This window comes from Anser cygnoides, chromosome 2 (assembly GCF_040182565.1).
Source record: "Anser cygnoides isolate HZ-2024a breed goose chromosome 2, Taihu_goose_T2T_genome, whole genome shotgun sequence".
Classification (NCBI taxonomy): Eukaryota; Metazoa; Chordata; class Aves; order Anseriformes; family Anatidae; genus Anser; species Anser cygnoides.
In genome coordinates, this window is record NC_089874.1 from 29,114,054 (window position 1) to 29,141,610 (window position 27,557).

The 27,557-nt window shown below is 35.1% G+C and overlaps 1 protein-coding gene across 8 annotated transcripts in view; it reads left to right on the forward strand.

Moving 5' to 3' along the window:
* Positions 1 to 27,557, forward strand: part of PHF14 (PHD finger protein 14) — a 166,061-nt gene that overhangs the window by 62,605 nt on the left and 75,899 nt on the right. For 6 of the 8 annotated variants that reach the window (XM_048075388.2, XM_048075387.2, XM_048075390.2 and 3 more), the window contains exons 15-16: positions 5,028 to 5,078; positions 5,258 to 5,379. In XM_048075388.2, the coding sequence (XP_047931345.1) occupies positions 5,028 to 5,078; positions 5,258 to 5,379 (173 nt within the window). Of the gene's footprint in view, positions 1 to 5,027; positions 5,079 to 5,257; positions 5,380 to 6,428; positions 6,967 to 15,432; positions 15,458 to 27,557 lie in introns of those variants that run through there. The other 2 variants (XM_048075395.2, XM_048075392.2) reach the window with 2 other exon arrangements.

Sequence of the window (27,557 nt, forward strand, 5' to 3'; positions counted from 1 at the left end):
TTATTCATTTAGTATGGCAGTATTCTGTTTTTATATATATAGCCATTTATGTCCTTTTTTAAATTTCCTAAGCTGATGTGTGAGTTCCAAACCACAACAGTAGGCTGCTGCATACAACAGATGGATGTGTTTGTGACACAAAACATGAAGGCTGAACGAAACCCATTTTGTATCCTTCTTTCCTTTGCCTATGGTAGTATATGCTCTAGTTCTCCTAATTTCATCCTCTTTTTAGAGGCAATTCCTAACATTCTACACCTGTGTTTTATTATATTATTAAAATCCTGTATATTTTACTGCATATTTTAGTAACTGTCAGCCTAGATCATTACAAATTAGATTAGAGAGGGGCAAATAAATGCTGTTTGTTCTACTTTTCTTTCTTTTCTAGCGTGATAGCTATTTGCACGTGGCATCACCCCCTTTTTCCTTGTAGGTAGTCTTGTAATGTTTTTGTGTGAATTTTTAAGAAATTGGAGAGACAAGAGACAGTTGTTTTGTCTCCCCTGCATTTAGAATGCAAAGTCAGAAATTAATTAAATAACTCAGAAGAGTGGTCTGTCTATGCCTTGCTGTGAGATGTTTCTTGGACTTCTGTATATGACAGGCTTTGAAGTAAAAAAACAAAAGTGATGTTTTTGATGTTTGGGTTTCATCTCTCCAGACCGTTGCTGTTTCTGAGAGAGAGCATTAAGATTGCTGTGAAGGCTAAACACTGGTAAAGAAGGATAAAAGAAGGATAGCTTGCTTTCCAGTAGATGATTTCATTGAACCAAATAGCTCAGCCTCTTTACCTGAGGAACATCATCTGATTGGAATTTAAGAGCTTTAATTAGAAGTTGCTTTGCTGAGGTACAGTTATGTTTGTTTCATTTGTTTTTTGCGTTCCCAAAATCTTACACTAAAAATGACTAACAGGAAGAATTTCATCTATATTTAACTTAGTTTAAAATTTTTCATCTGACTTTTTTTCCTACTTTAAAAAAAAAAAAAAACAAAAAAACAAAAAAAACACTTTGATTTTATGCTTGCATCTTACTTCCTTGATCCTTGCTCAGATTGTTCTGGGGTGTATTGCTAATGAAATAAGACATTTTATTTCTCTTTCATTTTTGTTCAATGTATGTTCTTTGTGACACAGCAGCTAGATGTTTTGACTGTTCCTAAATTTTAAAAGTAAATAGCTTTCCATTTGGTTTTCTAAGGAAATTAAGTTAAGCAGTTACCTGCCTTTGTAATAATTTTGCCTCTAGGAACACCTTGACCAGTTAAGGCAAGATTTGATAAGAGAGGTGTATGTGCTGAAGGTAATGAAGTTCTTGGATGTTTCTCAGAGGAGCTGGATGGGATAGATCAGTACTATCCCACAGTAAAGAAGAGGTTTTAGTTAAGAGCTCGGTTATCCTTTGCATTTGGTCTCTTGCTGTCCAGTCAGAATGTGTGTGGGGTAGGACTTATAGCGCGTCCTTACCTTCACTGGGGGATGTAGGGGGAAGTTGGGGCTGTTGTGGGAGACGTGGAGTGGATGTGGTAAGGAAGGAGAAGTTAAGGAATCCCTAGGGAAGGGGAGGTAGAGGAACAACACGTCATAGCGTTAGAAGTCAGATTTGACTAGTTTGACAGCTCTATTTTTATTATTAATATTATTTTTATATTATTTATTTACTAATATATTTATTTAGGAGTGCTAACTGTGAAAGGATATGAAGTGAAAAATGTCTTCCTCCTGTGTTGTGATTAAGTCTTCGGAATAAGGTTATCTGATTTTCTGAGGAGGTTAAAGTCACATAGGATCAGTGCCTAGTTAGTGCTTTAGTTGCAGGCATTTAGCTTGGGGGTCAACAGAAATCTTAAACTGCTTGTGTAGTGTGAGAATGGAAGTGCCTGCATGGTGATTTCGTTGATGCAGTGGGATCTAGAGCTCAGTGGCTGCACTCTTCCTGTAAATAGCAGGGAAGTGTCAAGCGTGCAAGCATCTCTCCTGTTCGAGTCCATTTTTAGTGAATTCCAGAACTGTGCAAGAACAGAAACTGGGTTGAGATTGACAACTAATGACAGCTAATCAGCTGGCATGAAACGTCAACATTTGAAATAATTTTTTAAAGAAACCATATAAGTCTATGTATAGAAATTTAAATTGTTACATTGTTTAAAATATTACGTTATTTTTATTGTATATTTTGAACCAGAATTTTTTGATATAGAGAAGTCCTAAACTGAAGGAATCTATAGAGTATTAAGTTAACTGGTGTTTCGATTAAAAAAAAAATCACTGAATTTGTAGTCATCTTATAGTGGATTAACATTTTTGTCTCCAAATAAGTTCTGAATATGAGCAAGTTTATCATAAATGTAATATTTAGCATTGGACATCTATAACGCTTTAAGCTTTTATTTTATAAGACATGTTAAATTTTAAGTTGTCTGTGGCAAGTATATGCAGATGTGTATAATATCTGATTCTGCCCATTAGTAACAGAAATTATTCAAAGTATTTCAAAAGGCAAATACAGAAATTTCATGGCAAAAAGAATAATGAAAAATACTAGGCAAAGTAATCCAGGTTTTTCTAATTCTTTTCTGTGAACCTATAAGGTAACTTTAGTGAAAATAAATGTAAAATTACAAATGCCTAATTACTCGAAGGCTACTATTGGAAATCACAGAAGATTTCACTCTCAGTTGTGAATTTGATGTTATTTTTCATTGTGAGTGCTGGCAATCGTATAATGATTCTCAGCAGAACTCAGCATTGCAAATGCGTTTAAGCGTGGAAATTATTTTGGAAAAACATAAATGTAAAAATTTGTTCCTTTAAAAACAAACAGAATACCTTACAAATGTGTACATCAAAAATGTTGATTTTAACGTTTGTTTTCTAGTGATTGTCAAACAATGTATGTATGAAGCTTTAGAAACCTAATGGAAGCATAATGCAAGTATAATTTAATGTGACATACCTTGTCATTATATAGCACGTTATATAAGACATTATTTAGCAGACAGATGAAAAACCATTTTTTTGACAAAGGCGACTAAATTATTTATTAATCTTATCTCTCCATTTTGATGAAGTTTAAATATGATTCGTCATTTTTTAAAACAGTTATTAACTTACAATCTTTTCCACTTAGTGTAAAAAATAATTTCATTATTTTTTATATATTATGCATATAATTTCATATTTTTTATATATTATGCATTATTGTCCTGCCTAAACATGGGATTATGACAATGCATGTACTGGCATGTACTTCTACTTATTTTTAACCTTTCGTGATGAAATCTTGCGTTCAGTGGTGTCTACATGGCTTAAAATTACCGGCGTTTGTAAGTGTTACGGCATTGTAAGCTAATGCCAGAGGTTGGAAGTAGTAAAGCTGACAGCTTACGGATGTCTGATCAAACTTTTTTAAAACTAGTTTTAATTTACAGTGACTCTGAGACATTTATAGCATGTGGATGATGTGTAGGCTATTAATAAACACTCAAGGTGGAAAATATTTTTCTTGCAAGAATTGATCTTATATGTGATATTAGTTAACACCTCTCATATTACATTAATAAGTTCAGGTACTTCTAATTGGTTCTTCCAGATTTGAACTCTTGGGTATCTGTTGAGTGCCTTGTTAAAAAGACTGCAAGGAGTGTTCGCTGATACTTTTCTCCATAAGTTCTCATTGTTTTCCTCTCCCCTTGACTGAATCCCAGAAGTGTGTGTAATCTAGTGAAAAAGACGTTGTTTGGGGAGTTAAGGAGATTTGCATTGTTTGTGCTCCTTTGTATAGGGACAATATATGTCAGTGTGCTTGGAAAAGATGGTGTAGATGTGCATAATCCACTAATAGTGATCTAGAAAAACAATTTATACTTAATAGTAGATTTTGAACTCTTCTGTCTTCTTACACTTAGATTTCATCTTTAATCTCAACGTCTAATTTTAACACATATTAGAAGGGAAAGGAAAAATGTGTCATGAAATCGAGTTGTGGAAGGTAGTACACCTCAATTATGACTGTATTACTAAAAATGTATTAAATATATGTTTATGTATTAAATGGGCAAAGTATTACTATGAAATATCTGGAGAATGATTTGGAATATGGTTTCATGTTGTAGTGTTCTCATGGTTTTGTTATGGAATTTGTCTTAAACACACTACACACAGCTGCAAGCTTGGACTTGGAATATGAGAATATTCCAGATTGTAGATCTTCATTTGTCCATGGGGGGGGGGGGAAAAAAAAAAGTAATTTTTGCAGGTATTTAAGGCTTCTACTGTGTTACAATTTTTCAGGCATTGTCCTAAGGAAATGTGAAAGAGAATCTCAATGATAATTGAAGTGTTGCTCTAAGAAGGCACAAAATAGATGAGTGTTTTCCATTTATTGAGCCTTGAAGTTCCATTCTAGTACAGAATTGACTCTTGCTTTAAAGCAGAATTTTTTTTTGGAAACAGTATTTTTTTTTTAACTTGAGCAGATCAAAATCGTATGTAAAGAGGTACATATCTGTTGAAGTGGCAGCTCTGTTTTCAGTATAACTACTTCTAATTGTACATAAAAATACCAAACAGTCTTACTGTGAAACTATGAAATCCCCTTCAAAGAAGACCCTGGGAGAATCATGATACCATTACTTTCTTCAGAATTTGATTTATAGTCCAACTAATTACAGCTGTTTTAAGATTTTTTTGTCCACTAGTTTTTTCACATTTTGAGATGTATTAAATTGCTATGTAAAAAAAAAAAAAAAAAAAAAAAAGATTAAGAAATCATAAGCTAGGCAGTGTTGTGGATTTTAAATAATACCAAAAGTATTTATATTTACCTTTTGGCTAGTTCTGTGTATTTATATCCAGAATCTAAAGGTGTTTCTCTAACATCTGTTATTGTAGTTGTTTCACAATGGTTCTGTAGTTAATGCTTTAAATGATATCCTGTTTTTGTTGTAGTTTTGAGTAATTAATAAATAGCAAAAGCATTCCATGTTACTTTGTATTGAATTCTAAATGTATTTTCTTCCAGAGAACTAGAGGACGAAAACGAAGCTTTGTGCCCGAGGAAGAAAAACCTGAGGTTGGAATATAGTGTTGTTTTTTTGGTTTGTTTTGTTGTTTTTGTTTATAAACACTTTCACAAAAAAAATAATAATTAAACTTTGGGTAGAAGTGTTACTTTCAGTACTATAATTGAAAATATTTGCTTTCCTTCCCTCCTTTCCCCCCATTCCTTTCTTTTGCCTTCTGCTGTGGCAGGAACGGATTCCCAGAGAAAGAAGACAACGGCAGTCTGTTCTGCAAAAGAAGCCCAAGTCAGAGGATTTAAGGACTGAATGTGCTACATGCAAAGGGACTGGAGACAATGAAAATCTAGTCAGGTAGGTTCGATGATCTGACCCTATGAGGGATTAAAGTTCCATCTTCATCAGTTTGTCATCATATTTATAACGAAGAAAATATGTTTATAAAAAAAATATTTAGGGAAACATTAGTTCAGAAACATTAACTCGATTCACTTATTGACCTGCCAAACACATTTACACTGTGGATTAAGATGTAAATAACCAAGGTAATCTGTTTTTCTAACACAAAAGAATTAATTTTCTCTTGTCAGGGTGCATTGTCAATGTTCTATAGCAGGTCAGAAAGATAAACCAGCAATTTAATGGTATTAAAGCTACAAGACCATCCTAAAAGTAATTAAATTAGTATCATCAACAATTTTATGAGCTGAAGTGTGGATTATGAGGAATTTATGCTTTAAAAATGTGCTAATGCTACATCTATTAATGCAGATCATAAAAGGGTTTGATAATCATATTTCTTATCTGAAACAGAGGTGGAAAAAAAAACGTTGAATGGTGTTTTAGTAGGTGTAGAAATCTAATTAAAGCATAGAATAGCTGCTATTGAATAGCTACCGTTGACCAAAACTTTTGCTGATTTTTATTTTATATCTGGCATTCTGGCCTCTTTGTGAAGCTGTAGAAACTGCTCAGAGTTCTAGAAAGAAGAATAATGGAGCTTAGCAACCAGAAAGCTGATTCTAATTGAATCTACTGAACTTCCATTAAAATGATCTCATAATAAATTTAGATTTAAAATAGAATTTGTATTTAGGCCCTGTATGCTTCAGTTAGGTTTTTATGGAAAAGATCTCTTCAGTGCAGATATAATTGTTGTTTTAACTAGAAGGGTTATTCCAAAATGCATGTTTCCATTTCTTTCAAGGAATCAGTTATGGCAAAAGTCAGAATCAATGATATATGCAGGCTAAATGTAGCTTTAAAATTAGCATGTACCCCAGATACAGGTATCTTGTGCTCAGAGCAGCTTATTTTATATATCAATTACAGCGTATCATGTACCATAGAAGCTGATACAATTTCACAGGTTGTGTGCCAGATTGTTTTTTTTTATTCCCCAATTGGAGGCAAAGTACTGCTAGGACCTCATCAGTAACTCATACATGGACAAGCTACTGCTGCTCAGTAGGACTCCCAGTTCCTGGCCAGGACCAGACTGAAATATAGGCGCTGAGTATTAAGTGATTGTTAACACAGTAACGCTGATGGCAGTTGATGACAACTGTTTTTAACTGCCCATAACAAGAAAAAGGGCTTTCTTCAGCCTTACTCTCAGAACAGTTGGCAAGAAATAAAAGGTGAAAGAAGGCTATTTTGTTGTGGGAAGGAATCTTGTGAACACGTACTGTGCCTTAATGTAAAAAGGGCTGTGAATTAGTTTTCTTCTTCAGGCTTTTTCTGTAAGTGTTGAATACCAGATTTAAGGATATAAAGAAGGTGGGGAAATGCTTTCCACAACTGCATATTTAGGCTGAAAATTAAAAGCATAACAGAAAATAAGTGGTGGTACGTCTTGTTTACTGCATGAAGAGATTTTAGTAATAAACTCTAAAAACAAACTCTATCTTACACCATCCTCATAATTAGGCTTTGAAGCAGATTAGTAGTCCTGCACAGGAGGAGAAAAAAGGATTCATATGTTCTAACCCTTTGTTTAAGATTCTGTGAAAAATATTTTCTTAGATCTTCTTTCTTATTTTCTGTCTTAGTTGTAAAATGAGATTATCAATTAAAAATTTTCTTTTCTTCAGGTAATTCGTATAAAAAGCAGTAGTTTTATTCAAGCTAGGTGACCACTGCGTTTAAAGTCTTATGGAGGCATATTTTATGTGTACATTTATGATTATAAACTATTTAGGATTTCTTTTTTTGGGGGGGGGGCGGGGGGAGGTATGGGGGCTGTACCTAACTGTGTTTCTTTCGTTGAGAGTAAATTTGCTGACTGTAATAATATGCTAGCTATGTAGGCTTTCTGCTATGTAGCCAAAATTGTGGAGGAGTGTGATCCATGTTAGTATGTCAGGGAAAGTTTACAGAATCTATTTTTCTCTTACACAGTCACAAAGGAAGAGAAACCACCTTTCTCACATCTGTACCATCATACAGAACTCCTCAGTAGTAGTACAAACAGTGTTATTTTAAATGGAAGTTTAAAGGAAAGAGATATTTAGGAGGGGAAAGAAACTTTTTTTTCCTTTTTTTTCCCAGATCAGTTTTGTTTGGCACTGATCCGTTTGTTATTAAAGCCAAATGTTTCTCAGAAAACAATTAATTAACAGTAATTTTTCATCATCTTTATCCTTCATTCAACATATATTTTGCAGTTCCTGGATTTTATTTTTTATTTTTACATGTTCCTACCTATCTGCCACCAAGGGAGGTTTGGGGGGATGTTATAGAAGATGCTTTTTTTAAATGTGAAAGTTGATCACTAAGTTAAATGAAAATGTACCACTGCTGAAACTGCAGATTTGAGGAATAATCTTGATGGTGGGCCCTTCTAGCTTTTCTTGCAATGTGTTACCTGAGACGGGGCTGGTTGCATGACTCTTGAAAAGTCTGTTTTTCAGAAATGTGGTTTTCTAAAATTTACATACATGTCTCACTTGGGTTGCTAACTGAGCAAGTACTAGAGGAAAATAAGCAATTACCTCTCTTATTTCAAAGATTGCAGTGCTGCACACTCCCCATCTCCCCACTGTCCAAAACACAAATTGCTTTGTTTGTCACACGTGGAGGTTTGTTGAGGTAATTCAAACATGCAGCCTCTTACTATTAAGCCTTTTGCACTTTGTGTCCAAGACTTTATAAAACAGGAACCTGTTTAAAATTAAGTGGTGTCTGAACAATAAGACACTGGCTACTAATTTGACAGAACAGTCTTTCATCAGCTACAGTTCAGTGAGGTTTTTTGGTAAATTACTGAACAAATTTCTTGAACGAAGATGAGTATTTAGTAATCTGGAATACAAAATATTAAATTGTTCGACCAGTTATTACTGTTTGACTAAAGGAAATTCAATTTTTTTGATCTCAATTTCACATTTATTTGCAGCAGTGAATGGCTGAAGGATTATTCTTTATCTGTGTCTTTATTTAACCTGTTGTTCATATGGATGCAAATCTTTAAATAATTGCCTGCAAAGTGCTTTAAAATTACTCCTAAAAAGGCAGGTTTCATTCTGATAAACTATAATAGTGCATTAATTGGCTGAAGTTTGCCTAAGTTATAATTTTGTGTGGAAAAAAGTAATTAATGTTAGACTATCTGTATTTATTAGCTTTTTAAAACTGTATTGATACATGTCAACGTGTCAGTACTTCTATGTCTGTTAATAGTTGCCATATATTTCAGAGAAATACCAAGACTGTTCTTTAATTGCTGATGTCAGTTTTTATATATAGATGGTTTCAGTACAGCAGTATGCACTATACCTGAAAGTAAGGATATTATGGCTTTGTCCACAAAGCACGTGGATGAGCTTTGTAATGCTCCTGTAACACTTTTTTAAAATTTAGAATATATTTATTATATAATTTATTTTACAAAAATATGTAATTTTTATTGAATAAGATACTTGTGCAATTTTTACCTTTTACAAGATCAGTGGAACAGTCAAGATTTACAATGTTAGCTGGACAGTGAAAAGTTGTTTAAAAACATTCACTCCAATAAGAGAAAGTCTAATCTGTAACATAATAAGTGACAGTACAGAACCAGTGTTATTGATTAGAGATGTGTGAATTTTGAATAACCTTTTACTCAAATTAACTGAATTTTGAGAAGAAGAGTAGTAAAATACAGCGGTTTAAAAATACTTTATATGTGATATAGATAGATCTGATGCAAGGCATGGAGACATGGCACTTTTTCAAGGAGGTAAGAATTCAGTAAAAGAAGTTAGAGCGGGCACTTAAAACTAAAGCACTGAGGAATCAGAGACTACTTGTAACAGTATACTGCTCAATTTCCTGAATGCTTTGTTATAGTCACTGAATGATAGATCTTGCAAAGGAGTTGTTTAATTCTTGAGTATCTCTTTTTTGTTGTTGTTGTTTTTAATGAAGTTAATAACTCAGTAATGTAGATTTTTAAAATGTTATCATACTGTCCAAGAGTTCCCTTGAGAATTTAACCATGTTTAGTAGAAACACGGTTAAGGTGAAGTATGTTTGAAATGGCTTAATATGCTTGCCTTCCATTTTTCACCATTCTCCAGAGTAAGGAAGTAATTATACCACTGTATGCACAAAGTGCATCTAGCATAGTATTGCTGTCCATTTTGTTTCTGTAAAAGAACAACATTAAGATGAATTGTGTATTTTATTTTAATACATAGAATATAAAATTACTTTAATACATAGAATATAAAAGTCCACGAAACAATCTAATTTTAAATCTTTCAAGGGAAGACTTTTAAATGACTTCACTTCTAAAGAAGTGACCTCTTCTCAAAAAATAACGCAGCATTCAACAGCTACTATTTAAGAAAAAAATACCGTAGCTTCAGTTGTTGGCTTTAGATGTGCTTTGGGTTGTGTTTGGGAATATAGTGCATTAGATAAAATTGATATCTAAACACTAGGTTTGAGAAAAGTAGAATAAAATTAGAATATAGTTTATGTATGAGGTAAAATCATGAAGTTGCATTGGCTAGTTTAAAGAAATAATCTGAGAAAGTGTTAGATATCTTTATCCCACAATTTAGAGCAAGTGTATAATATGTGTTTTTATAGTTTTGTGGTTTTGACTTCTTATACTTTACTGTCAGTAGATTTTCTGTCTAGATTTTTTTTTGTCAGTAGTTAGATTTTATCATTTGCTTTGATTTGCAGGAACTGAGGCAAAGTTATAACTATAGTGTTACAGGGAAGGTAATATAGTCTAAGGTTGTGTTTGAAGGAATATGGAATAGATTTTAAAAAAACAGATTTAAATGCTGGTTATTGTATTCAAAGAAGTGTAAAACTGTCAGGCTAACTGTTAAGCATGGATATAGTATTTGTTCTTAATGTATATGCTTGCTTGGAAAAAAGTAAATGTGAAAGTATGTAAACTACAAGACTTAGTATTTTGGGGAATGTAACTAGGTAGGATGTTCTGCACATGCAGACCTATCAAGGCAGGTTGGAATGGGGAAGGTGAGTAGCAGGAATACAGATGAAGACATATGCATTGGCATGTTTACTGAAGGAAAAAAAAAATCCCTTTGGTAAGATTGACTAGGAGGTTTGTCAAATACGAGAGAGTCACCAAGTCACACAATAAATGAGTCTTTAGCTCCACAAAGTGATTTCCTTTAGTTCTGTATTTGACAGGAAGTATGTTCTAGAAAGGTTCATCTGAATCCTCAGAACATTTTTACTCTGAAACTGTTACTCTCCACATTTCCTTAATTGCATTTGTCCTGCGTAGGTGCATCTTTACCTTTTTTTCTCTCCTTTCCATGTTGAGGTGCACATCAGCTGTCGAGTTAAGGTTTTGTTCCTTAGCTGTTAGCTGCCAGCTCTGAAGTTCTGCATGAGCTGAAGTTTATTTCAGAACAAGCACATTCTCGATTACTTTAACTGCACAGCAACAAGATAAACAATCTATCATAGTAATTGAAAGCATATGATTTACGATAGTTTAAGGCTGTTAATGTAGAGATTAATTAGAAGGAAAATACTAGTTAATTCAGCCATGATTTTCAACAGTCTTAGGTTTTAAGGAGGGTTATAAATGCATTGTTTTACTGGAATGAACCACTTAAATGAAAGTAAGTTCAATATTCAGTACTATAGTTTATTTCCACTATATAATTTACAGGGATTCATTCTGCGTATTAACTTTTCTAATTGCTTAAGTTACCTGTTGCATCATTTTTTCTGTCACTTACGTCATTCTAAAAAGTGGTTCTTTTTATGCTAGATAGCAAGAGAAAACGTATAATGAAAAATGTGCATTTTTTTCACAAAAGACTTTATTCGAACTGAAATACCACAGATTTTTGTACAGTTTTTGTTTTTCAGTAAGCTAATGTTCTAGGGCAAACACTTTAATTAAAAGAAAAAAATGTCCTGAGGCAGTATGGTGCTCTAAAAGTTAGGCATGGTCTCTGTTCTACTAACAATATTTTACCTTTTTTGATCACTGACTTTTCATAAATAGTTTTCCTTCTCTCAGTTACAGCTGCTTCCTCAAGTCTATGCTGCAATCACATATTTGTACGTTAGAGCTTTACACTATATTGGTAGTTGTCGTCTGTTCCCAGAACAGCTAGGTATTTTAGGATTTATATATTATTCTTCTTGTTGCCTTAGAGAATATGTGCACCCCTCCCATACCTTTTTTCTTCTCAAACTCCTGAAGTTCAGAAGAATTTATAAAAATAAAAAATATAATACTGAGGCTCTCCTGATTCACTCATTGCTTACAGCAAAGATCCTTCTTTAGAAAAGAAGGTCCCTGAATGAGGTGGTTTATCAGAAGATTAAAATTACTTCAATGAAACAAGATGCAGAGAACGTGGAATTTCATCATCTATAACAGCAAAGGGAAGGCAGATGACCTAGCAAACGATTTCCCAATCTCGTTACCAGATAGTATTAGTAATTATTAGTATTATCAGTTATATATTATGGCTGCAAAAGATTTAAATATATATTGATAGGGTCAGTTGCTTCTTATTTTTGTGGGTATTCTTAAGATTTTTTTCTTTTATCAAGTCATCCAATTCAGCTGGTATTTGAGTGTGTCAGATGTTCCATCATTCAGTCCAAACTTCTTCAGTAACTTGAGTGCAGCAAGGTTATCAAATCAGAGCACATCACAGTACAAGATGCTCAGAAAACAAATACCAAATTCTTTATCAATTCGTTTTTTTTTTTTTTTCAGTGTTAAATTGAGCCATTGCTACAGAAGCCATGAAACTAAAACACTTAAGAAATTTATAGCTTGAAAACATTTGTGGTCAGGTAGTAAAATAATGTGGTAGAAGACAATGGCAGGAAACAATAACCATTTAAACACTGCAGCATTGGTTTTGTCTTGTCACAATTAGTGTGAAGTGAGGATTTAGAGAGTCAGTTTTCTACATACCCATTCACAGAACTGTAATGTTAATTATGAACTATTTGAGTAAGAAATCCTAATATGCAAAATAATAATTCTTACTGGTATGCACTTATTTTGTTTCTCACTTTTGTTACTGCTGGCCATTACTTTTACTGCTCTTTGATCTGTAGTTAATTAATCTGTGTGGGGTTTGTTAGTAGGAAGCCTGAACTACTGGTGCAAAAACTCCATCTACAGTATTCAAAATGTGATGTAAAATGAGAAAAAAAGCTCATGTGAAAAGCTTCACTGAAAAAGCTCACATGCGAAAAGCCATTAAAGATACAGGGAGCTTAAAGGTTTTGAGTCACTTTTCTAAGCATCAGCCATGGTTGTTATTCACATGATTAAAGTATCATATAGTGCAAATTTTCATTAATAAATCAATGGAGCAAAAATGCATGCAGTTGTTAATTTGGGACTAAATTGAGAGTTTCCGTATGGTGTTATTAACTGAAATAATCTGTGGATACCTGTGGATAATAATCTACTTTTATATGCAACATTATTGTTCTTTTTAGCATAATAATTCTGTAGCCTCAGAATTATATTTCAGAGCTGCATACTGGAGAATGTACTTTTAAAAACATAGACAATAAAAAAGAACAAAGAAGTTCCTCCTGCAATGCCGCTTTAGCATCATGATGTACTTGGTAAAGATGGGGTTCTGTAGCATATGCATATGCTACAGGAGAAATTAATTTTTTGTAATAAAACTTTAAGATAGCCGAAATAATTTGCATATAAAATCTGCTAAAGACGAACTTGAGAATATTACAAGTATATTAATCTTTTTATAGAATGTCTTTTGCTTTTTGTGGAAAGGAGCAGAGTGCTAGGTGTCCGCATTGTTCCTGTATTTTAGCATAATTTTTGTATCTGTTCCATTTTTAATTTTGTCTACTGTCGATGGTCTTACTTTGGTTCCATATTTTTGTAGCCATTGAAGTTACAGATTGATTGATCTAGATTAAAGTAATTATTCATTTTGTTGTTTTTCTTTTACATGACTTTTGTGATTAATTTTTCTTTTAAAACACCTGTACTGTATCCAAGGCTAGATTCAGATTTTATTTTGCCTTACAATTAATAAAACTAACTTCTTTGGAGCGACTGAGATCATTACTATTACTTTTATCACTTCGTGTGTTTCCTTTATATTCTCATATCAGTAAAAATTATGTTTTTATGTCTGAATTGCTTCAGGCCATTCAAAAAGCCACAGACAAGATTCCATACTAAAACAGGAATTCAGTATCACTGAGTGTTTCAGGTAGCACGTCATTACTTTATAACAATCTCATTCTTCTTGTTCAGATTTTTTTTCTAAATGTTTACCTTTGAATGGATTTTTTTTTTATACTTGCTCTTTGCCTTGAAGTCATGTCATTTGAGCAAATGTTGTTTGGATATTGTCATATGAAGATGAGAAAAATACAATTCAAGAATTTCGCCATTCTGACTTGAATACAGTTGCAGCTAAATTTTCAAGCTTCTCTTTGGCTTCATGTTGAGGAACACCTAGTAAGTTCACGTAGCTTTGAAAAGAAAGGCTGTAGAAAGGATATGGAAGAAAAAAAAAAAAGCTTGTTTGCTTCAAGAATATCGAAAGGCTTTGAGCAGAGACTAATATGGGTATGTTCTATTTTTCGTATCGCTGGTTGTAACAATGTAAAGGTCAAGCGTAAATTAATTTTCTGTTCTTTGATTAACTGGCTGAACACTTATTTTCTTCTTTTCTCAGAATTGTCAGTTAAACTAAGTATAACAATGCTTTTTTATCCCGTACGTAGTTTACTGTTGAGGAACACGAACAATAAATTGCTCTCCTTCTGACTCTGAGTTCTGATGTGATGCCATATTAAGGAAAGGAGCAGTAAACTGTAAGCTAACACTGGAGTATGGTGTCGTAACTGACTTTTACCATTGCACGTAAATAGAGTAATTATTCTAAATCATAGCATCACTTTCAGCCAGATAACCACTAAAATCACTGCACAGTGGTTTTGTGAAAATGCCACAATCCTTCAACTGCCAAATTAAGCCCAGGGAGAACAACCATCAGTAGTGCCTACACAGTTACATAGAGAGATGTGCCTTGAACCAAGTGAAAAGATGTTCTGGAAGAACAGTAACCTTTCCTGTGATGTGCGCATTTTCCATTACATTTCTGACACAAAATGCTGTGAAATGATTTAATGGTGACATTTTGTTTTGCTGACTTTCCCTTTTCTCATTAAAAGAAAACAAAAGTTAGGTTAGGAAAGTAGAAGAAGGGTGGCCAAGCATTTGAATTCTATTACAGAAATCACTATTCTCTTCTGAAGATAAAAACAAAGCCATTCTAGATGTTCATTGTTTCTCATATTGAATTTTACTGATTATGGGGGAAGGGAAATGTATGTATCTTCAGCAACAGTATTGAACGCCTTGTTCTGTAAGGTTAATTTATGTTGTTGCTCTGCAGTAATTGCATTTGAAGTATGATAATTCAGCAAAGCATTCTTTCTAATTAGCTATCACAGAGACCTTACACATCAGCTATACAGCACAGTACACTTATTTCTGTATGTCATTTTTGATTTATGTTATTAGAAATTGCTGTAGAAGAGAGCAAAGTATGAACAACCATAGCACACTGAAAGGTCAGCATTTGTCGCTTGGAAAAGGCTACGTTTGTATGGATTGGGAAAAACATTGATATCATACAAGAGCTTGTCTACATCTAAAGTAATACACATAAGTGTGGTTGGACAGGAAAAATTAATTGTCTGAAGCTGCGGTTCATGCATCCTTTGGCAGCTTTTGATTTCCTGTTTCAGAACTGATGAAAAGCCTTGCTTATATCTAGCATTGTGTACAATTTTATCCTCCTAAAACAGAGCTTGGCACTTCATTTCTTTTTATCCTTCTCCCATCCAGTTTTAATGTGTTGGGTAATTATTGGTATCATTGTATGTTTCCTTTAGGGGGCACTAGAAACAAATTTAGAGATTCACTTGAGAGAGAAGAAGTTGGAACATGTTGGAACATGTTTGCTGTCACATCATTTATTGGATGGTCAAGAAGACATGCTGGAGGTGACAAGAAGTCAAAATAATCTTCAGTCATTTCTGGGCTGAGAATTTCAGTTCTTCATTTGAAATCAAAAACCTTGAAATCTGGAACATTAGGTTGAAATCTAAAACCAAAATAGTTTATGTTATTTAAAGATTTGTAGTGAAAAGTGAACAGAGACAGCTAGCCCTGTACTTTTCCTGAAAGCTATTATGTACAGTTGGGTTTTAATGGTGGGGTGTGTCTTACAAAAACCCTGTAGCATCTGATAGCACTTTCAGGACTTCATGAAACCTTCAGCATCCCACATATGGTAAAACACATTGGATGAGGCATTTCTGGTTTTAAGAGTTTTGAGAGGCAGTCGAAATGGTAGTGATAGCCAAAGGGGAATGCAGTACTGGTACTTAAAAGTTTGAAGTATTGCTCAGTTTTAGCTGGAATAGAGAGTAGTAAATACAAATGTAATTCAGTGATACCAGTGGACTGATAGCTAACAGCCTTCATTTTATAGAATTTCCTAAATTAATTGCAAAAATCCCGATGGCTGTAACATAATTGATAAAATTTGTTGCCATTTATTTGACCATAATATCTAAACAATAACTTCAGAGCTGTTCCTTACAAAAGACTATTAAAAATGAAATAGGTATGATTAAATTGTTTTGGCAGCCTTTAGTTGTTTGCTAACAATTTAATACAGCTATAAAAGCTGGCAATAGCAGCACCAAAATTGCATAGCAGAAGCTTAATTATAATTTGGTTAGAAAAAACTGTATGAATAAAAGTGCACGCTTCAGTGTAAAAGGCAGCCAAGGTTTATCCTTGGATTTAAAAATCTCATGAATCTGAAGAGCTTTCTAAAGTGTTCTTGTTACTAAAATTCAGAGACAAATTATGCCTGGTCCTGATGTTGCTACCTAGGGAAATATAGGAGAGGAGTTAAATCTTCTGTTTCATAGGTATACCTATATTATGCCTTTCTAGGCCTCAAAATGGAAGTCTCTTTGGACCCTGTGATATGGACCGCTTGTTTAATATCCCATCTCTGCTCAGCAGTTAAGGCAAATAAAACATAAAAGAGAATGGATAAGATTCCTGACTGCATTTTTCCATCTAGTGCAGAGCATGCAGATCAGCAGAACCACGTGGGAGTGCTGGCTTGTGGCTTATGCCTGGTAAAAGGCAGTTAAAATAACAATAATAAGAAAGTTTAAACTCGGTCTTTATGAACTTGATAGTCAAAGTCAGAATTTCAGTGGACTTCTTGTTTCCAGTATAGAGACGGTTTTGGACATGACTTTCTAATGGGATGTATTTTTGCAGTACTATTGGACTACGTTGAGACTCAGAGCAGGAAGGATGAAGGTATTTGAGGATGATACACAATGTGACCAAAAAAGTAATGCTGAAAAAGAATAGATAAGTTTTGAAGATGTTCAGAAAGAATAACAAACTGAGTTCAGCGACAGGATGAGAAATTGCATCAGGAATAACCTTATTTATAAATCCGTTTGCTTAAGTTTTGAAGACTATCTAACACTAAATGACAGGAAAAGAGAGCAACTTCTAGATTTTTCTGGCTTGATGAGGACTAAGTAATTTGTAACTGTTAAACGTAGGAGTCCGTGGAGGGATGTTAAGCGTTCGAGGAAAAAAGTATTTAATGTCTACTTTAAAGGAAATGCTGTATCTGTTAAGATTTTAGGTTTCACATGGATAAAATCAATAGTGCCAGTTTTAGTAGTCCAGTTGTGTGTTGTGAATCAATCCAGTGATAATTGACATTTTTCTGCATTTTGGAGAGATTGTGCTGTTACTGGTATGTAAAAAGTGGGAAAGCAGCAGTTTAATATCTTAATATAAAAAGCAAATGAAATGGGGAAAAAAAAGTGTTACTTTGCAACCAGTCATAGTAAAGTTGTTTAAATTTACATAAAAACAGCCTGTCGTCTGCTGGTACCTACTGACAGTTCTTTTAATAACTCTAGCTGTGAAAAAGAGATAAGAAAACCTGCGGGCTTTTAAAACTCCTGTGGTAATCTTAGTTTTTCACATTAAAGAACAATAAGTAAACTGTAGGACTAATTTTCTTTAACTCTGAAAGGCTCGTCTGAACCATTTTCACTTTTATTCAAGGCAGAATCAGAGAATAGCTGCTATTGGCAGAGGCCTCTAAAGCTGGTTCCCAGTCCCCTTGCTCAAAGCAAGGTCAGCTGGAGCAGCTTTCTCCAGGCGGGGGCTCGCTGGGTTTTGAATCCCTCCAAGGCTGGGGTCTCTGCAGCCTCTCTGGGCAGCCTGTTCTTTTTGACCTTCCTCACCCTAAAACAAAACAAAACAGACAAACAACACCAAATGCCAACCAATAAACAAACAAAGCCCCAATCCAAGCAAGTGAAAAAACACCAACGAAAACTGCTTCTGATATTAGAGGGAGTTCCCTGCTGAGCCTTCTCTTCTCCAGACCAAACAGTCCCAGCCCTCTCAGCCTTTCCTTGTATGACAGATGCTCCATTGCCTTTGATCATTTTCATATTCATCCTTTGCTGTACTTAACCCAGTAAGTCCATTGTCTTTCATATGCTGGGGAGCCTAGAACTGGTGCTTTGGGTGTAGAGGGGAAAAAAACATAAATCAATTCTCCATAAAGGTAAACTGTACCCCGTCATCCCTGCTCAGAGATAGGATTCCCCCATTTATTGCAAACAAAGTGGGGATTGGGTGAACTGGCTTTCTGTGGTGTGTCAGAAGAGCCCTAACTGTAAGGGTTTTTTCCTGATACAAATCATAGTTTCTTGAAGCCTTGATCTGAATAGTTTGTGTGCGTTAGCCATTCATTCCGAAGCTGTGTCAAAACTATTCTGGCCTCATTTTCACCCTGTGTGTAGCAGCACATATCTCTGTGTAGGCTGTTGATAAGCATATCTGGGTGTGCACGTGTGTAGAGTGGTCAGCATAGGTGATTACAAACTGTTTGTTAGGCATTCCTGTGTTCTGTGTACTGTCATTTCATCCCAATTCTGCTCTGAAAGAAGGTGGCACATCAGCCTGTGCCGGTCTGTTTGGTTGCTGGGTGTTCATAACAACGTGTTTTGCATCTTGTGGGAAAGGAAATGTGGATAAAGTTTATAGTAATTGGTACTTATCGTTCTCTCTTTTTTCAATTGGTCCTACTTCCCATAGAAATCACATAAGATTTGTTTTTTTTAAAGGCCAGTTCTTTATTTTGAAAATCAATTAATGGCTTGTGTACATTGTTCTACCTAAGTATCTGTCTCATTCTAATTATGAAAATACTATCTTCATTTTTTATTCAAAACTAGTTTCACTGTTTAATGAGATGCTTTAGGAAAAATTCTTTTCCCTTCATTTTTATATCTTAAATTTCACATATAACCAATGTATATGAAATAATAATTAAATTTTTAGTAATGAAGATTGATAAAATTCTGAAATTAAGCAGCACAGTATTTTCAATGTATTTCAATTCATGTTAAAAGTATTTGAAGTACTCTTTCTCAGTCTACTATATGTGAAAATGTTTGTGTGAAGCTGGTGGGCTTTATATGTTAGCGATACTGTTCAAAACATTATTATTGTCAACTTAATGTCGCATTACTATTTTTATTTCTAAAACAGTGGAAGCTAACTACTCGCTTTCTCTAAGAATCATGAATAATGCACAGAATACTTCTATACAGTGATTGAATTATAAAGAGTTTGCTTACAGGCAGCGAAAAAAGGGAATGGTGAAATGCTCAAATGAAATGTCCATGACTGAACCACATCAAAGCTTACTCTGAAGGTCTGCAGCTGGCACTGGTACATATGAAAGTTAGATATGCTGGGCAGTGGTGGCAATTGCAGTACCAGACCCCATTTTCTGTTTCTTACTGCTTGTAATACTCATTAATCATTCCAACTCAAAATTTTCCATATTTCTCATGTACCCTTGATATACTGCCTCTTTTCAGGAAAAAATGTTAATCTGTTTCTGAGATTTTGGGCAAGTGCATTGAATTTCCCAGGTTGTTATTGTTGTTCCCAATATGTTATGCCATATTTGCACAACAAATATGCACGTAGGTCTTCAAGGAGAAAAGTGAATTCAAGTTTTTCATCAGAGACATCCCTTTCTTTCCCAAGGATAGAAAAGAAATACATCCGTGTCAATTTGATGCAGTCTGGAAAATTGGAAGCCTTTAAGAATTGTTGCGAGAGGAACAGTTTCCTCAGAATTACCAGAGCCTTGCTACAGCTCTTTTTCAGATCTTTTTTCACTGGTGCTTTGAGCAGCATTATGTGAGCCAGCCTAACTGTGGTGCCAGTGACTGGTACATGAAGTCTGCTTGATTCGGATGCAGAGTGGATAGGTGGTACGCAAGAAGAATAAAAGGGGACAGTGAACTTGGGCAGTGTGTAGCTAGCCCTCTGCTGGGTCTCTTTGGTCGTCTTTTGTCATACGCAGATGCAGGAAGAGTATACGTAACATAGGTGATTGCAGTTGTATGTTTATGTATGGTGAGGACTAGCGTGTTGCTGGGCCAAGCTTTTGTGTGAATATCAGACCCACTGCAGACATCTGATGAATCGCTGTTGGTCAGGCAGCCATTGGTAAGGTGGAGATGTTTCAGCTACTGTTGTTCCTTGGAACAGGTTGATTCTGATCTTGCTGAACTGGTGTCTTCAGATTCTCCATTGTATTCTCAGGGCTTTCATGTTTTTTTTATGTTTTCTTGAGTCACTTAACCTTATACCATTTTAAATCAACGGATGCAATGAAATGTTTTACTTACCTAGCAGTTTGACTTCTGTACTCTTACATCTTAAACTTCTTTATTCAGTAAAGCTAAGCCAAGCTCATGCAGATGTGCTGTATGAAACATGGCTTTGGGTCATAGACAGATGAGTCCTTGAGCTGTGGTTGTCTGGGCAAAAAGACTGGTACCCAGTGACAAATGCAGAGACAGATCATGGTGGGATTGCGATTGGTGGGCTGGAGAAGGACCTGAGTGGATGGTAAATAAGGACAAATAGAATTGAGAGATCGCTGTAAGTGGATGTGGAAAGGCAGCAAAATACAAATTGTTTAGGTTCCAGGGCTTGAAAGAAAGAAGTTGGGCTGCTTAGAGAAAGAAAACTATGCGGATCATGGTTGGAAGAGGGAGAGATACTAAAACTGTTGAAAGATCCGGGGAGAGGGAGCTGTGGATAGGAAGTCTATGTTGAGAGAGAGGTTTGCTATGGTAGAGACATCAGAGCCGAGATGGGCAGTGGATGACTGAAAAATGGCATCTTCTTATGTTCAGCTGCTTTATTGGTCTGTGTGGCAGAGGATATGTATTATGCTTATAAAAGTTCTCTTTGATAGATACTTGGATAGAAGAAAGTGTTCATCCCCAAGTCTCCTTCAAGGTGATTTTTTCCCTTCCCATTGGCTTCCTAGTAGTAGCATTTGAATATCAGCATGTGCAGTGTTGTTGTTTTAAAACAATTTCTGCCAAAATCACTTACAAGTTGAGAGGTGTAGAACACAAGCTAGACTTGGTGGCCTCTGTGGTGTTTTTTATGTTCATATACATCGCTCTATGATTTGAAGAAAAATTCGCTGTGTGCTAAAGTACACCAAATAGAAAAAGATTGATTCTGCTGCTTTGTTGTTTTTTTTTTGTTTGTGTGTTTTCCTGATTGATCAAAATATTAGTAAAACTCTTAATTGGACAAGAAAATGCTTGTGTTTTAAAAGAGAGAACAAGAAAAAACACACTTCACAGGAAGCATTAATGAGAAGCCAGTGCTAAACCATAATTAGCATAGCTTATGTAATTAGTTATAATGTATTCAGTTTGCATGCTTAGAAATACTACCTTCTGAATCCAGGAAAATGTTGGGTATATGACTTAACTAATCAAATGTATATCGATTAATCGTCCTCCATGAACAACATGTTTGGCTGAGTTTCTCTGTCTCCAGGTTTTTATATGCTTTCTTTGATGTTACATGGTACCTTTCATCTATCTTGAACAACGAATTGAAAAATAGATAGACTATTGTAGGCCTCATTTGGGATGTTTTCATTTTTCTCTGTTCCCAAAAAATAAGTGAGAAAGAATATATTTCAGAAATCAGTTTATCACAGTCACAGATTCAAGCACTTGACAGTTTTCTTCAGGTCAAATTCTTTAACTTCTTTGTATCCGTTATTTTTGCCTTTCATATATCCATCATTCCAATGGGTCATTCACAGTCTGTGGTGTTTGCTTCTTGAGACAAAAAATAGTGAAAAGGAAGGGGGGGGTACAGAGGCATTACAGACTGACTAGGACCATTGATAAGGCAAAAGGCCAAATACTCCATCCTAAGTTGTGCAGAATGATGTCTGATCTTCTCTTATTTCAAATTTTGTCCCCAAATTCATATTTTGAAGACAGAAATTTATAAGTTCACTATTAGAAAGGCACTCAAGCCTGTTACTAATTAAAAAGCAGTTTAATATCTGCCTCCACTAAATAGGTTTTATTGGCATGGTTCAGAGGGAACTGTACTGTGGAAGAGATCTGGCTGAAAGTGCCCAACCACAGTAGTAACAAAAGCTTAGGGGACTGGTAAAATGGAAAAATAATTTGATTCATTTTGCACCCAGCATGGCATTGAGTGAGCCATCAGTTCACCCTACTGACTTGTTTTGCTTTAGATTTCTTTTTAGAGACTTCACTGCCACGAAATAATATAACGAGAATATATATTAAAAATATATCTAAATTTAATATTTAATAACGTTTTCTATCTAAAAAAGTTACTGCAACTTTTGATTCAGTTGAAACAAACCACACTTCATGCTTCCTGTACAGTGTTGGTGATGCACCTGCAGAAAGTAATATTCAAGACTGCAATGCAAATAACATTGCTAAAAATCTGAAAAAAAATCTCTTTCATGACTTTCCTGTTTGTCGGAATAAAATAATTTTGTCAGAGATCCCCTTTTATGTTGTTTGAGGGGAAAAACGGTTTATATGTTACATCATATATCATGGTATTATTTCACTGATTTTGTTTTAGTTTTCTTAGAAATTATTATATAATATTTAGATGCTCTGTGTTTGCAACTCTTTGCTTCGTAGTACACTCTCATCAGTTGTATTATGTAGAGAATCTGTTAATTATTAGCATTAATCTTTTAATTATTAACATTTAAGACAAGTAAGTAGTCTGTCATTGCTTTTAAGGTTTATGGATGACATCTGAATCTTCAGCTGTGGCACAGAATATTATATGACACTTTTTAACAGTTGCTGTTGTAAATAGTTCTTTTCAGAAGCAATGTATGATTTTTTTGTATATAGCTGGATTCTTACATAAATGCAAATGTATCTGTTTATGTATATTTGTTAACTTATGGCTTCATTTGGAAAAACTATCACTAATTCTTGCATGCTGCAGAAAAAGTTTGAAAGGCAACAGTAATTTGTAAGGGTTTTGTGTATTTCATATTCTATTCTTAGTTCTTTTTCATTCAGAGACTTGTTTTAGGAAGTTTTAAAAATGAAGACTGAAAATTATTAAAAATTATAATAGGAAATCTATGAAAAATGTACATTATAAGTAAAGCAAATGTACTTTGAAACACATCCCAGCTTTTCTATATCAATCTTGTCTTTCTGCATCAGTCAGCCAATTTTGTATCGATCTGGGCATTTTGAAAAAACTTTCTGGCCTTTTGAGGACAAAACCAACCAACAACAACAACAAGAAACAAAAATAACAACAACAAAAAACACCTCCCAGTATTAAGATGTATATTTTAAAATACAGGAGTGTGTATATGTGTGTGTTGTGCAAGCGAGCAAGCAAATGCATTGTTTTTTCCATACTTTTCTGACTTCATATTTTGTTTGTAAATGCAACTAGGAACTTTTTAGTTAGGCCATTTCATATGTGAGTTTTTTTTATTGCAGATTTGTAAATATAAATATACACGAGTAATACTAGTTTTTTTTTTTTTTTGATGTCTACAAATATGCTTTAGGTATTTTCACAGTTATACAACTTAAACTTTTAAGGTTTTAACAGAGTCTTTTCTCAGCTTTTACTTGGTGAAATGTTTATACTTTCCAGGTTTCAGTAGAATATAAAATTGCTTTTCATCAAAGAAAAAGGCCTTTATTGTACAAGTGCCTTCGAATTTTAGGATGGCATCAGGGGCATAGTATTTTGCTGCTTTTGCAAATGAGACTGATTATAAATCAGTCTTGGACACCTCTTAGAAATCAAGTATTGGCATGTGGATGGTCAGATGCTGTCTTCAAGAGGGCTGTGGGAAAAAAAATATCTTGCTATTCATTGTAACTGACAGAAATCCACTACTGACCCAGAATCTGAGCATTACAATTTTTTTCAACATAGCTGCTTGCCATCCTCATCATAGGAGTCAGCAATACTTGAGGTGATGGCAGATGTAGAGATTACCTTCCAGCACCTGAAATGAAAGTGCTTAGAATATTGAGAACAAATTATCATAATTTCTCGCTTGACCATTTCCCATCTAGCTTGTAGGTCTGCAGGCTCTTTCTGACCCCATACTGTTGTTGAGGAACCGAGGTCACCACAGTGCTGGCCAGCTCCTGGGTTCAGTAATTAGGGGCACTGATGACAAATTTCCTATGAAAAAATGTTGACCTAATATCTCAAACTGCACAGGAAAGCTAAAACTATTTTGCCTAATCATTATTCTGTTAGGTTATTCAGAACTAGACTTTAGAAGGAGAGAAAGGTAGTTGTATAATGGTTCGTTGGTAGGACCTCCAGTGGCCCTATAGCTTTGTCTCCCTTTCAGACAGCACTGTGAATAGCAGGGCAGGTAATCTGTGTTTGTGATAAGCTGAGTCTTAAGTCCCCTCACTGCATAAGCTCTCACAGTACCTCACTGTTTGTAATAAAGAAGCTTCTCCTAATGTCTTCTTTAAGCCTCCCAAGCTTGTGTCAGTCAACCCATGCGACATCAGTCAGACTGAGGCTGCACTGCCGTTGTAACTGCTCTTCGAAGGGTTGTGGGCTGCACTTGGATCCCCCTGTTTCACCCCTTGGTGTCCTCTCTTCAGGACTAAATGGAGTCTGATCCCCTAGCCCCTCCTTGCAGGTTGTATGCTGTATTTTAAGCTCAGTCTCATTAGCCCTGGGTAGAAAGAAATAACAACCTCCCTTGATTTGCTGGTTCCACTTCTGCTGAATCATACAGAGTTTGAGTTTAACCTCCCGATTCCTTTAGCAGGTCTGTGACACAGCCAGTTGGTTCTCAGTCTGTACTGATGCATGGAGGTATTCCCTCGTGATGTAGAATTTCACAGTTCTTGATAAACTTCACAGTTTTCTACTGATCTAGTCCTCAGGTTTCTAGAGCAAATTGTAGATTGAAGCTTTACTGTTCAATGTTTCAACCACCCTTCTTCAGTTATCGCCTTTCACATATTTGCAGAGGGTGAATTTTGTCTCGTTATGATGATCTTTAATTAAGGTAGCAATCTATGTTAGCCCCGAAATCAACCCCTGTGGTAGCTTGTCTGTTAATGGACACTATCCAGATCTCAAGCTATTTATTATTGTCTGCTGCTCTTTGACCCCAGCAGTCCAGCTGTTTTTCAACCGATGCATGCAATCTTGTACTTGAGTTAGTAATGCAGATGCTTAGGAGGCTGAAAAGCCTTATGCTGTGCATACTTTGGTACGTTGCCACTGCTCTTCCCTCATTCACATCACCAATCATTTTATCATTGAAGGCAGTAAGTAAGGTTGATCAAGCATGACTAACCCGTCTACCCTGGTTAATCTTTGATAACTTTTCTGGGTTAGTTTCTTGTCTTTCACATGCTTGAAAATGGATCCCAAGAGGACGTGCTCCTTGATCTTTCTCGAGGCTGACCAGCCTATGGCTTTCTAGGTCCTTACTTTTCCTACTTATTGCCCTTTTTTAAAGAGCGTGCCTTAGCTCTTTAAGATGGGCATGTCTTAGCATTTTTTGTATTGACTGCCATGGTGTTTCTTAGATCTTACGCAGGAGACTGACAGAGGTAGCAAGCATCCCTTTCAGAACTGTTGGATAATCCCCTGTGGATATGAATATATTCAGCCTGAGTAGATGCTGACTTGTTACTTTCCTGCTATCAGCTGTCCTTCTCTTCCCTCTGTCACACTGATATATGTGGAAATCTGGAAGCAAGTTTTTACTGAGCAGGCTGAGGCGTTGGGCACAAATACATTAAGTACATCAGCCCCTTCTGTGCTGTCATTTGAAAACCAGTCCATATTTTCTCTGAACTTTTCACTGCTGTCATTCTTGTAGAACTCCTTTTTGTTTCTCGTTGGATTCATCTAGGATTTTGCTTCTGAATTTTGTCTTTTTAAGTGCTCAAACAACTTCTTAATACTTCTCTTGTGAACTTGTACTTGTTTTCATTTCTTATGTGTTACCACCACTCATTTTGCACATTTAATTTGGTAGGAAGCTTCTTGCTTAAGCAGTCAGACCTGCTGGATTTCCTGATCTGCACAGTGGAATGTGTATTCCTGATCTGTGAGTAGATTTCCATGTAAATATCAGTCCTGTCACCTGGTCAGAGTTACCTTTAGGATTCTGCCTCACAGTTCCTTTAACAAGGTTTCCTTTTCCAAAGCCACGATGCAGCCCTTAAGTAGTGTTCATGATGAAGCAGTAAATTCTTCTGTAATTTTTAAACTGTAGCAGTGATAAGAGACCGTACTTACACTTCCCTTTGTTCTCTGGACACAATGTTCCAATAAAATTCCAGTAGTGTCATGAATCTTCTCAGGCTGAACTATAAATAGAACCTGGTCTTAATTGATTTCTGCATTTCACAGTCATTCCAGTAAGTGCAGTACAGATTTTAAACTGTTGTGCTGTACAGCAGCTTGGTAAAGAGGCGATGCTTTAGAGACTAGAATGGTTCACAGCAGAACTGTTAGGCAATTTTAAGGGTTTTAGTAGTGGGAGTTTGGGGAGGAAGAAAGCCTATAAATGTGTCTCAGAGAAGTAGTTACTTTTAAAATGAAGGAAAAATACATTGCTTATCTCTTCCAACTGAATCTGTGTTTTAGTCTGAGATGAATGGGTATCATGACACCTGTTACCTGCGGTGGAGCAGCTTGCCTTTTAGATACAAGCTCGATAGAATGGCTGAGCTGGAAACCAGAATTCCTACTTTGGCTTGTCTTGTGGCACTCTGATAGTCATGCTTGGATCTTAACACATCAAAGTCACACAGGAGGTTCTAAATGCTTCGCAGGTACCAGTAAACCATCGATAACGGATGTCTACCTTAGTTGCTTAAGCCTGCATTTTCATTAACAGTGGTGTGACACCATACAGTCCAGTGGCTCTGCAGCTCCCTTACACCATGGCGGTGACTGTTGATTGTTAAAATTTAGGCATTGGAATGAAATTTAGATTTTCCTGTCAGAAGTCATCTCTCCCCCATGATAAAGTCAAGCCAAAAAAATGACTTTGTCTGCTTTTCCATAAAAACAAACAGAGAAGTTATTTAGATGTTATTTAATATACTGAACTGGAAGCTGGATTCTTTCCACCTTTTGTCTTTTGGTCCATTTTTGATTGTAAAAGACTATTCATTTTTTCTTTTTTAATAGCTGTGAATCTAATAATCTAATTCATTGTATTATAACTCTCCTAATTAAAGTATTTCTCACAGTGTATCTTGACAGTAACAATAATAAGCAAAAGCCAGCTTTATATTTGAAAGACGTTTTTTATTTCCAATAAATGTTTTGATAAGAAAGATTAATAGTATGTTAGTATATTTATATAGTAATGAAAGTACACAGTTCTCATAGTAACAGAAACTGCGAGAGGCAGTACTCATAAGAAAAATAAATTGTGTAATATATAAAATGTAAACTTTTTCTTGAGGCTATACTTTTAACTTAGTTTACTGATAGGTTAAGTCTTAATTGCACATTGTTTATGCAAGACATAATTTTGTGTGGAAGATGACCTTTAATTATTATC